The sequence below is a fragment of the Pongo abelii genome, chromosome 6 (genome assembly GCF_028885655.2).
Source record: "Pongo abelii isolate AG06213 chromosome 6, NHGRI_mPonAbe1-v2.0_pri, whole genome shotgun sequence".
NCBI classification, from domain to species: Eukaryota; Metazoa; Chordata; class Mammalia; order Primates; family Hominidae; genus Pongo; species Pongo abelii.
The window spans coordinates 49,945,011-49,959,194 of NC_071991.2; the positions used below are offsets into that span (position 1 = coordinate 49,945,011).

The 14,184-nt window shown below is 35.4% G+C and overlaps 1 protein-coding gene across 8 annotated transcripts in view; it reads left to right on the forward strand.

The window, feature by feature from the left end:
* Nucleotides 1-14,184, forward strand: part of LOC100462595 (protein C-mannosyl-transferase DPY19L1) — a 118,286-nt gene that overhangs the window by 67,318 nt on the left and 36,784 nt on the right. For all 8 annotated transcript variants that reach the window (XR_008526949.2, XR_008526950.2, XR_010140848.1 and 5 more), the window contains exons 9-10: nt 2,608-2,707; nt 5,114-5,191. Coding sequence is in view for 4 of the 8 variants with exons in the window: in XM_024249607.2 (XP_024105375.1) it covers nt 2,608-2,707; nt 5,114-5,191 (178 nt within the window). In the remaining 4 variants the exon portion in view is untranslated. The remainder of the gene's footprint in view (nt 1-2,607; nt 2,708-5,113; nt 5,192-14,184) is intronic.

Here is a 14,184-nt window from a genome sequence, read left to right on the forward strand (position 1 = left end):
GCCTACATTTCTTGGGAGACTGCCTGCGTTTCTTGGCTTGTGGCTCCTTCATCTTCAAAACCAGCAATGTTAGATTAAGCCCTTCTTTGTCAGTTCACTCCAACCTTCTCTTCAGCCTCTCTTCTGTTTTTAAGTACCCTGTGGTTACATTGGGTCCACCTGGATAATCCGGGATACATTCCCTACTGTGAGGCCAGGTGATTAGTCATCTTCATTCCATCTGCAGCCCTAGTTCCCCTTTGCCGTGCAACATCACATGTTCACAGGTTCCAGGGATTAGGACACAGATATTTTTGGAGGCCATTGTTCTGCCTACCAGGATGGGGCCTCTCCAGTTGCTGTTTCCTGCCTTCAAGAGCTGCCTTCTGTTGGGTTCTTCTCTGTTTTTGGCTCCAGGTGCTTCTGTGACAAGCTTTTTATGTTTTCTTTAGTCTCTTATCATTGTCTTTTTCAGCCTTACCCACATCTTAATACCTGTCTTTACTTTTTGCTGAAAAGTTTGAGAGAACTTTCCTCTCTTTAGAGCCTTCTTCATTGTCTCTGTTTATATTCTAGTTGACATTTCCTTTCTCGTATTCCTGGCCATCTGAAGCTGAATCAGCTGCTGCTTTCACCACTCCTGGTTCAGATCCATCCCGTCTTGATCTTCCTCGCCATCTTCATCGGCAGCTTATCACTTCTGATTGCAACGGCTTTCCTGGTTATGCCCCTTAGTTGTCATGGCTCCCTGCTTGCCTGCTGCGGCTATGACTGGTTGCTTGGAAGTGTGGGCTTTCATTTTGCTTTCTTGGACACTGCAGTCTTTTTAGGAGGGAAAACCTGCTAAACCTCCTTTCTTGAAATTTTGGCAGACGTCTTGTCTTTTTTAATGAAGGATAGTAACCTTCTCCCTATTGGCCATCTTCATCTTCTGATATTTCATCCTCATTACTGACATTGTCTCCTTAGGAAGAGCAGCCATTTCCTTTAGTTCTTGGTTTCTACCTATAGTTGACATATTGTGACATTAGAGGGAGGTGGTGGGTGGTGATGGCTTGGTGGAGCCAAGAAGAAGCTGAGCAGTGTTGATGCAGGCTGCAGTGCTGAGGATACTGGTATAAAACCAGAAAAGAGACTATTCCTTAATGCTAAGAATCATTTATAAATAAGGTTAGTGGTATGTTTTAACAAAATGGTTTTGTCCAGTTTTGAATTTTAAGCATTTTTAGAAATTCAGTTTATATACCCACCGAATACTAGCACAGCTTAGCTTTTTCTTGGTTGTTCTTAGCTTTTTTTTTTTTTTATTCTTGGCAATATTTATGTTTCCATTTCTGTTGTCTTGGGTCAGAGCTATTTTGATCACCAGTTGGATTTTCTTTGTTTTCTATTCACTCCTATCTCCCCATAGTACATTCTTTATCCAACTGCCAGATTGGTATTAAATTCTGCTCGGAAATCTTAATGTCTCTTGTTACCCGTAAAATGAAAATCATATTTAGTATTCAAAGGCAGTAGAGAAATGCTTTATTTTAGACAGCGGCTTTCAAACTTTTGGATTATGATCTATAAGAAATAAGAAATATGTTTTACACTGTGGCTTAGTATACACATACATGTATGCATACAACTGAAACAAAAGTTTCACAGAATAGAACCCCTCGTAAGTAGGATATAGTCATATATATTCTGTTTCACTCTGCTGATCTCCATTTTTAAATGCTGAATTTTATTCCATAAGTTGATTTCATAACTCATTAAAAGGTTATCTGGAGTTTAAAAGTACTTTTGTTGGATTAAAATAGCAGAGAGGGATGTCCTTTGGAGAAGGGATACTTGGGGAAGTGAAGAAAGGCATTTCATAATGGTGCTCTATGCTCCAGGTAGGTTTATCTGGCCAGAATGTCTTTACTGTATCTGAGCTGCATACACCTCATCACCTCAGTATATCAACATGCACACTCCACTTCTGTGAAAATGGACATGTTTGGGGGCTTTGTGTTGGCTCGCAGATTTAGAGGATAAAATCATCTTACCCTCCTAAAAATCTCCTAAATTACAAGTCAGTACCAAAATGAGATCTCTAAAGATTGCTTCAGAATGGCCCCCATATCTTTTCCTCCACTTAACTTTTCTGTGTTCTCCTACCTGTGCCAGACCCAACTTTTTATCTCACATGCTTACAAAATCTCTCTCAGCCGCTTACCTCTTATTCTGCATTCTTGCAGTAGTTGTCTGCATAATACTTAGCACTTAGAATATGCTGCTATCATCTTTTCATAGGCATCTTCTGCCTTCCTAACTAGTGAATCTGTTGAATCAGTATTTTTAAATATTCAGTCATGGATTCACCAAAATATAATTTGAAAAAAATGTTCATGGATATACTGACCCAGCCACCCTCCTTCTCTCTGTGTTATTGTTAGCAATAATGGGTATTTACCTTTCAAAGAAAATTGTTGTAATTGAGTATCAGGAGGTATAATTTCTAACCCATTGGTTCATTTTGTGTTTAGGTTGTGTTATAACCAGATCATATATATTTCGAGATTCTAATTTGCAGCAGTTTGGAGCCATGCTAGACTATTTCGTGTTTAAACTTACTAACACTTATTTTATCTTTTCAAGGGCTACAAAACTTTATAGAGGAAGTTTGATTGCACTCTGCATTTCCAATGTATTTTTCATGCTTCCTTGGCAGTTTGCTCAGTTTGTACTTCTTACTCAGGTGAGGTGATTATATTTTAAGCTGTTTTAAGCTTAGCATGTTTGACTATGTGAGCTCATTTGCATAAAATTACAACTGAGATATTCTGTGGTTCTAAGTCCTAAAACACTAAAACATTTTTTAGAAATGTTGAACAAAAGAAAGTTCAGGGTAGAGAAATATGTAGGATTATTTATTAATGATTGTTAATTATTTACTTCCTAACATAATGCATTTATTGAACTCAAATTTGTAAGAATGCTTATCTTTGTTATTCAGTATTGTTAAGTGCTTGAAAGAGGACTAGTGCTATAACTTCAAGTATTTCTCTTAACTATAGTATTTCTGTTACCTAAAGTGTTTCTTTTATGAATAGTTGTGTACATTCTTGCACGTAGAATAAAGACACATAGGATTACAGGATAAATAGCTAACCAGTTCATCTCTTACAAAATTCTCTCTACCAGTCTGGAAATTTATCTATTGTCTTTCCATGTACTCTTGCCCACTATAAATGGAGGTAGCTTGTTGAGAGAGGGAGTAAATTACATATTCATTTTTCTCCCTGCGTACAATTTTTTTTTATTGTACTGGTATATTTGTATAAAGCAGTTGAAGAGTTACTTTTTTTTTTTTTTTTTTTTTTGAGATGGAGTCTTGCTCTGTCGCCCAGGCTGGAATGCAGTGGCACAATCTCGGCTCACTGCAACCCCACCTCCTGGGTTCAAGCGATTCTCCTGCCTCAGCCTCCCAAGTAGCTGGAACTACAGACGCGTGCCACCACGCCCAGCTAATTATTTATATTTTTAGTAGAGACGGGGTTTCACCGTGTTAGCTAGGATGATCTCAATCTCCTGACTTCGTGATCCGCCCGCTTTGGCTTCCCAAAGTGCTGGGATTACAGGCGTGAGCCACTGCGCCTGGCTGCTTTTTAATATTTTTTAGAACATCTTGCTTGGGAAATGAAGTTAGACTTGGATTTGACTCCTAGTTCTATTCACTAGCCTCTTAACTTGGATAAAATAGTTAACTTTTCTTAGTTTAGGTTTTCTCATTTCTGAAATAGAGATAATAAAAGAACTTACTTTATTGGGTTGCGGATAGGACCAGATGAAGTAATGTGTATGATTCTTAACACAGTACCTGGTACTTAGTAGGTGTCAGTAAGGTTAGTTGGTTTTATCATTATTTTTTAAAATAGACTATTTGTACTTACTTTTTACTTTGATCTTGTCTTGTAGACTCCTTTGTCTAACTTAGTTTGATGACATTTTCAATCAGTTTGTGGTTTAAAATTGTCTCTGAGTTTCTCTCTTTAAAATTCTACCCTGTAAATGTACTGTGTGTTGCTTAGCCCTTGGGGTGAAAAGGGAGCATTCTCATTGCTTCCTGATAGTGGAGACTGCCTGCTTCTTTGTGGAGGTGAGAGTCAGGGGAGGTATTTTGCCTCCCTGTGGGGCTTATGTTGAATAATAACACACACTTCCCCACAGTTGTTATGTCATATCAGGCACCCTAAGAAATGCAGTGTTCTCCATGGGTAACTCTGAATAAAGGGAAACTTTGTTGTTTTTCTCACTAATGGAAAAATTTGTTGTAGATCGATTTAGAGATAAAAAACTTGATGAATGAAACTTAAGTTATATGTTTAAGTATTCAGCTATTTTGCAATCTGTTTATGCTATGCTTTTGTAGTAGGACAGGAAGAATTTGAATTGCTTTCTCTATGAGGAAGGGCATAGAGGCATTGTCTGCTATATTACCTCTATATAATAGATGCTATACCATCATTTAATCAATTAATTCATCTAAATAATTCCAGTACTCTTAGAATTATTGATATATAACATACAATTTTCTTCCAAATGGAAAAGAAAGTTAAAAATACCTTTGCATCGAAAGTACTCTTAATTTGAAATTGATAAATTTGATTATAACTAACTCTTGAATATTTGTATTAATGAAAGAATACTAATGGAGATACTTGTAAAGAGTGACTAGCAAGCAGAAATTAAGGTATTTTTATGCACACATGCATTGCATAATTATTTTTCAGTTTAATGTACCTTCCCCAATTATGTATTAGTTGTCATAATTACATTTTCATCTTTTTTGATTGGACAAGGCACTTTTTAATTGTACGTGTTGACAGTAGAGTTGACCTGAAGTTAAAATGAGTATTGTTTTGGACAGTTGACAAAGTAGACAATTCACATGATTGAGAAAGCTGTGTATCAGAAAAATAAACCAATATTTTCTATACTAATATATTGACTATATTTAATAATAAATTGGCAGATAAAAGGAAAACAGAAGAACTCACTCTGTGTGTAGATATAAATCAGTTGAAACAACAGTAAATATATTCTTCATTCTTGTAGCTATTCATTTTATCTTTTTTACTTTTAATTTCTTTTTAAATTTCAGATTGCATCATTATTTGCAGTATATGTTGTCGGGTACATTGATATATGTAAATTACGGAAGATCATTTATATACACATGGTAATAATTTTTTATTGTTCTTTTCCATTTAGTTTGCCCTTAAAACTCCTGATTAATATTTGATTTGTTCATGGTTGAAACTAGTTGTAACAATTTCATAACTAAAACAAATGTTGTTCAAACATTGTGATATAATCAAGAGACCTCTTTTTGATAGACCACTCACAAAAATTTAATTTGGGTCATATTATCTGATTGAAGTTGTGCCCAACTTATGCATTATCAGTAAAATAAATAATTTATGAAACAGAAACATGGGGCTGATATATTATCCAGGAGCTATCTGTTAAAATGAAGTAGAAGGGCCCGACATGGTGGCTCATGCCTATAATCCCAACACTTTTGAGAGGCCAAGGTGGGATTCACTTGAGGCCAGGAGTTTGAAACCAGCCTGGGCAACAGAGCCAGACCTCATCTCTACAAAAATAAAAAATTTTAACATGGTGACGCATGCCTGTAGTACTAGCTACTTAGGAGCCCAACTTATGCATTATCAGTAAAAGAAATAATTTATGAAATGGAAACATGGGGCTGATATATTTTCCAGGAGCTATCTGTTAAAATGAAGTAGAAGGGCCCGACATGGTGGCTCATGCCTGTAATCCCAACACTTTTGAGAGGCCAAGGTGGGGTTCACTTGAGGCCGGGAGTTTGAAACCAGCCTGGGCAATAGAGCCAGACCTCATCTCTACAAAATAAAAAATTTTAGCATGGTGACGCATGCCTGTAGTACTAGCTACTTAGGAAGCTGATGTGGGAGGATTGTATTAGCCCAGGAGGTTGAGACTGCAGTGAGCTATGATCACACCACTGCACTCCAGCCTGGGCAACATAGCAAGACCATGTCTCTACAAAAAAGAAAAAAAGTTCATTAACTGAGCATCAACTATCGAGGCATGTGGAATACACCAGCATTCATATTACTACATTCTAACAGAGTGGGGGAAAGAGGGAAGACAGAAGATAAATAATAAACATAGTAAATGGGTAAATTATGTAGGATGTTAGAAGGTGATAAGGATTTTAGGCCAGGTATGGTGGCCTGGGGAGGCTGAGGCAAGAGGACATTTGAGCCCAGGAGTTTAAGACCAGCCTGGGTGAGACCCCATCTCTATAAAAAAAAAATACAAAAAAAGATTTTAGAAGAAAGAAAAGGTCAGGGTAAGGCAGATCAGGAGCACCAAGATCGGGGGTAGGAGAATGGAAAAATCAAATGAGGTGGTCAGGGCAGGTCTTCTTGAGAAGGGGGAGTCGAACAAAGATTGGAAGAAGGAGAAGGAGTTAGCCAAGTAGATATCAAAGAAACTGATCTCTAGGTTGGTGGAACAGCTAGAACAAAGACCCTAAAGCTGGTTGGTTGATGTTCTTGAATGGTTATCCTTTAAAAACAAACATTTGTCTTCTCTCATTAGTTTTTATAATTTTGATGTTTTCTTTTCCTGATAATTTTACAGTTTTCATAATATCCCATTATTTTCATTTTCTTAATAATTTATACATATAAAATAACATTTATAATGTGTAAGGAAGTTATAAACACAGTCATAAAATAAACAACCAGGAGCCTACTCTCCAAATGAATAATAGAACCTTATCGTTACTTTTAAGTCCTATATGCCCTGAGCTCATCCCCTCACTGCTCCTGGAGGTAACCACTATTCTGACTTTTTGAATTGTAATCAATTTGCTTTTCTTTATAACTTTACAATATGTGGATTACTAAATAGTACATATTTTTATTATTAAATGTTCACATTCTTTGTAAGGTTTATACAAATGGCATTATTTTATAAATACCATTTTTTCCCTCCGATTTCTGCTACTTATATGTAACTAGAATTCAAATATTTTCACTGCTTTATATTTTCCATCATATAAATAAAGCATAATTCATTTATTCATTTTCTTGTTGAAGGACATTTAGGTTCTCTCCTCTCCCCCCAGCTTCTTATTTTAGTTATAAATAATACTGTACATTCTTCACATATCTCTTAGGGCACATATGTTGAGAGTTTCTCTAGGGTATTTACCTAGTAGTAAATTTGTTGGGTGGTAAATTATGTACATGTTCAACTTTATAAATACCGAATTGTTTTTCTAAAATGATTGGACTACTTCCAGCAGCAATATATAGCAGCTTATGTTATTCTACATCCTTTTTTATTTTATCAATCTGGTTTGTGTAAAATGGTATCTTGTAACCTTAATTTGCATTTTCTCTGATTCATAATGAAGCTGAGCATCTTTTGGTTTGTTTATACGCCCTTCATGTTTCCATTGTTGTAAATTCCTATTCAGATCTTTTACCAGTTTGTCTTGTGTCCAAAAGAAAATGACATCGATTTTAGTCAATGCAGCGTAATCCATTATTTTTATTTATGTTGATGCTCAAATTGTTCCACACTTGTCCAACTATTCAAGCTGACTTCTCTTTCCTTTTAACATGTCCTCATCATGCTTTGAGCACTTTTAAAAAGAAATTAATAAATGTTAAGTTTCATGAAATGCTTTACTACATCTGTTTAGATGAATCGGTGTATTTCCCCCTCTTCAATCTGTTACCATAATGAATTAACATTAATTAATTTTCTAGCATTAAATAAACTTGCTTTTCTGGGCTAAACACAATTTTTGCATGTCGCTGGATTCAGTTTGCTGTCATTTTGATAGGATTTTTACATCCTTGTTCATGAATGAGTTAGACAGTAATTATATATTTTTTAGACTTGGCTTATTTTTTCCCCAAACTATTTAAAATAGTTTTTATTTTGTAGTATAAATCAGATTAAATGTTAAGCCTTCAGAATTGGCTTGTCACATAGGCAACTATGGCTGAGGGCCTTGACTCAAAGTTATAGTTATAAAATTATAAAATTACACAATGTAGTTTGCAGTAAAACCTACCTTGGATAAATGATACATAGTTTATTATATGACTTACTATTTTCTATCATCTTCCGTTATCGTTTTATAAATTCCTAAATTCTTATAGTTATAAAAAGAAAAAAATATATAGATTTCCAAAAATTATTTTTCCATTTTTTATTGTAGTAAAATACATGTAACTTAAAATTTACCACCTTAAGCATTTTTAATTATACAGTTCAGTGATATTAAGTACATTCACATTGTTTTACAACCATCACCACCATCTATTTCCAGAACATTTTTCATCTTGCAAAACTGAAACTGTATACCCATTAAAGTCCTTATTCTTCCATCTTCCCAGTCCCTGGAAACCACCATTCTACTTTCTGTCTTTGTGATTTTGACTACTTTATATATTTTCTATAAGTGAAATCATACAGTATTTGTCTTTTTGTGACTGGCCTATTTCAATTAGCCTACTGTCTCCAAGTTTCTTCTATGTTGAAGCATGTCAGAATTTCCTTCCTTTTTAAAGCTAAATAATAGTCCATTGTGTGTACACACACACACACACACACACACACACACACACACACACACGCGCACACACACACACGATTTTGCTTATCCAGTCCATTCATGGATACTTGGGATACTTATGTGTTTCAGCTATAGGAAATAATGCTGCTGTGAACATGGGTAAACAAATATTTTTTGAGATCTTGTTTTCAATTATTTTCAGTATGTACCCGGAAGTGGAATTGCTGGGTTGATCATATGGTAAATCTATTTTTTAAGGAACTGCCAAACTTTTCCATAGTAGCTGTACATTTTACATTCCTGTAAACAGTGCATGAGGTTCTATGTTCTCCATGTAATCACCAGCATTTATTTTCTGCTCTTGTGATGGTAGCCATCCTAATAGGTATAAGGTGATATCTCACTGTGGTTTTTGTTTCTTAAATAAAAATCTTTATTTTTCAGAGAAATTTTAGTTTTATAGCAAATTTTTTTTTTTTTTTTTTTTTGAGACAGCTCTCTCTCTGTCGCCCAGGCTGGAGTGCAGTGGCACGATCTCGGCTCATTGCAACCTCCGCCTCCCGGGTTCAAGCGATTCTCCTGCCTCAGCCTTCCAAGTAGCTGGGATTAGAGGCATGTGCCACCACACTCAGCTAATTTTTGTATTTTTAATAGAGATGAGGTTTCAGTATGTTGGCCAGTCTGGTCTCGAACTCCTGACCTCCTGTGATCTGCCCACCTCAGCCTCCCAAAGTGCTGGGATTACAGGCATGAGCCACTGCACCCAGCCAGGTTTATAGCAAAATTAAGCAGAAAATACAGAGTTCCCATATACCCCCTGCCCCCAACCATGCACAACCTACCCCTCTATTGACATCCCGCACCAGAGTGGTACATTTGTTACAATTGATAAACCTACATCACACATCAGAATCACCCAAAGTCCGTAGTTTACGTTAGGCCTCACTTTTCTATGGGTGGTGGTTTTGTTTTGTTTTTTTTGAGACAGGGTCTTGCTCTGTTGCCCAGGCTGGAGTAGTGGTGCAAACATGGCTCACCACAGCCTCGACCTCCTGGGCTCAAGGGATCCTTCTGCCTTGGCCTTCCAAAGTGCTAGGATTGCAGATGTGAGCCACCACAGTCGGCCTGGATTTTGACAAATGTATAATGACATGTGTCAACCATGTAGTATCTTGTAGAACAGTTTCACAGCCATAAAGCTCCTCTGTGCTCCACCTATTCATCCCTCCTTCCCCCTAACCCATGGCAGCCGCTGATCTTTTTACTGTTTCCGTAGTTTTGCCTTTTGTATAGTGTCATGTGTTTGGAACCATACAGTATGTAGCCTTTTCATATTGGCTTCTTTCACTTAGTAAAAAGCAAATAAGTTTCCTCCAAGTCTTTTCATGGCTTGATAGCTCATTTCGATCTTTATTATTACTAACATTTTATTAACATTATATGGATGTACCACTGTCTATTTATTCACTTATTGAAGAACTTGTTGGTTAACTCCAAGTTTGGGCAATTATGAATAAAGCTGCCATAAACATCTGTATGCAGGTTTTTACATGGATGTTTCAGTTCATTTGAGTAAATACCAAGGAAAGTGATATTTGGATGGTATGGTGAGAGTATGCTTAGTTTTTAGGAAATTGCCAAACTGTCTTCCAAAGTGGCCATTCCAGTTTGCATTACCACCAGCAATAAATGAGAGTTCCTGCTGCTCCACATCCTTGTCAGCATTTGGTGGTGTCACTGTGGATTTTGGGCATCCAATAGATGTGTAATGGTATCTCATTGTTTTAATTTGGTGGAACATCTTTTAATATGCTTTTTTTTTGCCATCTGTGTATCTTTTTTGGTGAAGTGTCTATTAAGATCTTTTGCTTATTTTTCCTTGGGTTGTTCATTTCCTTATTGTCGAGTTTTAAGAATTCTTTGTATATTTTTGATAACAGTCTCTTATCAGATGTGTCTTTTGCAGATATCTTCTCTCAATCATTGTCCTGTCTTTCACAGAGCAGAAGTTTTTAATTTTAATGAAGTTCAGCTTATCAATTGTTTCTTTCATAAATTGTACCTTTGTTCTTTTATCTAAGAAGTCATCACCATACCTAAGGTCATCTAGGTTTCCTCCAATGTTATCTTCTAGGAGCTTTATAGTTTTGCATTGTGCATTTAGATCTGTTGTCTGTTTTGAGTTAATTTTCGTGAAGGGTGTAAAGTCTATGTCTAGATTTATTTTTTTGTATGTGGATCTCTAGTTGTTCCAGCACCGTTTGTTGAAAGGACTATTTTTGCTCCACTGTATTGCCTTTACTCCTTGGTCAAATATCAGTTGACTATATATGTGAGTCTATTTCTGGGCTCTATATTTTGTTCCCTTGATCTGTTCGTGTCTTCTTTCACCAATATCACACCATCTTGATTACAGTAACTTTATAGTAAGTCTTGAAGTGGGGTAGTGTCAGTCCTCTGACTTTGCTCTTCTTTGGTATTGAGTTGGCTCTATACTGGGTTGTTTATATCTCCATATAAACTTCAGAATCACTTTATTGGTAACTTGCTAGGCTCGTTATTGGGATTGTGCTGAATCAAGTTGGGAAGAACTGACATCCCTTCAATATGGAATCTTCCTGTACATGGAATAACGCTTCATGTATTTATAAAGTTCTTTGATTAGTTTCATTGAAGTTTTGTAGTTTTGCTCAGGTAGATTTTTTACGTAGTTAAATTTGTATCTAAGCGCCTCATTTCAGGAATGCAGGAATGTGTTGATAATAGAAATTCTATTAATATGATTTATCACATTAAGAAGTTTAAAAAATCCATAATAATTGCCTTTGATATTATAATGGTATATGATAAAAGTCAACATCTATTTTTGGTGTTTAAGACCATAATCAAGTAAAAATAGACGGATATTTCATTGAAATTTAAGATACCCACACCTCAAAACAAAAACTAGTATCACATAAAATGATGAAGCAATAGAAAAATGTCCTATTTCCATTAATGCCAGAAGCATGATAAATGTGCCTACTGCCTCTCTCATTACTTAACATTATTGCAGAAATGTCAGCTAATACAATTGACTAAAAAATAATTCAAAGGAAAATGTAAAAATATCATTGTTTGTAGTTGATATCATTTTGAATACTTGAGAAATCCAAATAAACTACTACTGGAAACAATGAAATCATATTCATTGATGCATATTCAATATAATTTTTCTGTATACAAACAATCAAAATATGAAGATTCTTGATACAACAGCAGCAAAAATAATATGCTTCAGAATGAACTCAAGAAAATATGCAGAATCTATATAAAGAAAACTATACTTGCTAATGCATGTAAAAGAAAATTTAAAGAAATGGAAGAAACATGTATTGCTTTGGGATCTGAATATTTGATGTTGAACAGATTTAACTACAGATAACACGTTATTGAATAAAGTAATTTTAATTAAAATTTTAGTTTTTGAAGCTTAATAAGCTGATTCTGAAATTCACATGGAAATTGATATATATGGATCAAAAATAAAACTTCTAGAAGAAAATATGGATTATTTTATTTTTAGTCCCTTTTTAAATGACAGATAAATCCAAAGACCTAAAGGAAATGAAAGATAAATTTGCTAACATCAAGATTTAGAAAATAACCATAATACAAAAAATACTACAAAGGTCAAAAATGAACTGAGAAAAATATTTACAATATGTTTACTTGATAAGGGGCTAGGTTCTTTTACATATATATATATATATATACACACACATATATATGTATTTTACATATATACACATATATGTATTTTACATATATATACACATACATATACATATATATACATATATATGGTTTTTTTTATATATATATATACACTTTAAGTTCTGGAGTATATGTGCAGCAAGTGGAGTTTTGTTACATAGGTATACACGTGTCATGGTGGTTTGCTGCACCCATCAACTGGTCATCTACATTAGGTATTTCTCCTAATGCTATCCCTCCCCTAGCCCCCCAGCCCCTGACAGTCCCCGGTGTGTGATGTTCCCCTCCCTGTTTCCATGTGTTCTCATTGTTCAACTGACAGTTATGAGTGAGGACATGCAGTGTTTGGTTTTCTGTTCCTGTGTTAGTTTGCTGACAGTTATGGTTTCCAGCTTCATCTATGTCCCTGCAAAGGACATGAACTCATCCTTTTTTATAGCTGCATAGTATTCCATGGTGTATATGTGCCACATTTTCTTTATCCAGTCTATCATTGATGGGCATTTGGGTTTGTTCCAAGTCTTTGCTATTGTGAACAGTGCTGCAATAAACATATGTGTGCATGTGTCTTTATAGTAGAATGATTTATAATCCTTCGAGTATATACCCAGCAATGGGATTGCTGGGTCAAATGGTATTTCTAGTTCTAGATCCTTGAGGAATTGTCACACTATCTTCCACAATAGTTGAACTAATTTACACTCCCACCAGCAGTGTAAAAGTGTTCCTATTTCTCCACATCATCTCCAGCATCTGTTGTCTCCTGACTTTTTAATGATCACCATTCTAACTGGCCCGAGATGGTATCTCATTGTGGTTTTGATTTGCATTTCTCTAATGACCAATTATGATGAGCTTTTTTTTCATATGTTTGTTGGCTGCATAAATGTCTTCTTTTGAGAAGTGTCTGTTCATATCCTTCACCCACTTTTTGACGGGGTTGTTTGTTTTTTCTTGTAAATTTGTTCAAGTTCTTCGTAGATTCTGGATATTGGGGCTATGTTCTGTAATATATGAAGAGAGCTGTTAAGGAAAATAATGAAAGCCCAATAGACAGATGAGCAGTGGGAATAAGCAGTTCACACATACACACAAGACAACATAACCAGCAAATAGAATAAAAGGTGCTGTGTCTCATCTACTGTTAAAAGAATGGAAAAGTGAAACAATGAGGTAACATTTTTTCCCTACTGGATTGGCAAATATTTAAAAGAATAATACAGTGTTGCCAGAACATATATCCATAGGAACTCTCCTGCTCAGTTGGTGGGAAAGTGAATTGCCACAATCTTTTTGTAGGCCAATTTGTCAATATTTGTATTGAATTTAAAAATGTGTATATCCTTGATCCATCAATTTCACTTCTAGTAATTTATTCATAAATGTACTGACATGCACATAAGGTACACACATAAGGATGTCTATCTTAGCAGTGTTTGTATTGGGAAGATCCAAACAAAACAAAATAGAAGTGGAAGGCACTTAAGTGTTTCGCAGTATTCGGAGGACTAGTTAAATAAATTAGGGTACATCTATGGAATAGAATACTTTTTCCAGTTCTTAAGCAGAATGTATTGGATTGGCTTGCATGTGTATGGAAAGCTCTCTGAAACATATTACGAATAAAAGCAAGAAATAGTATAGCTTGTGGGGTAAGTGTCCATTTGTGGTTTTACAAAATATATAAACTAGAATTTATACATGTTGTCTGGAAGGATGCACAGGAGACTGTTGATGATGGTTATCTCTGGGAGCTTGAAGTGTGGGATGGAGAATGGGCTGTTTTAATCTTATAGTCCCTTTTGAACAGTTTGAATTTTGTTTATTAT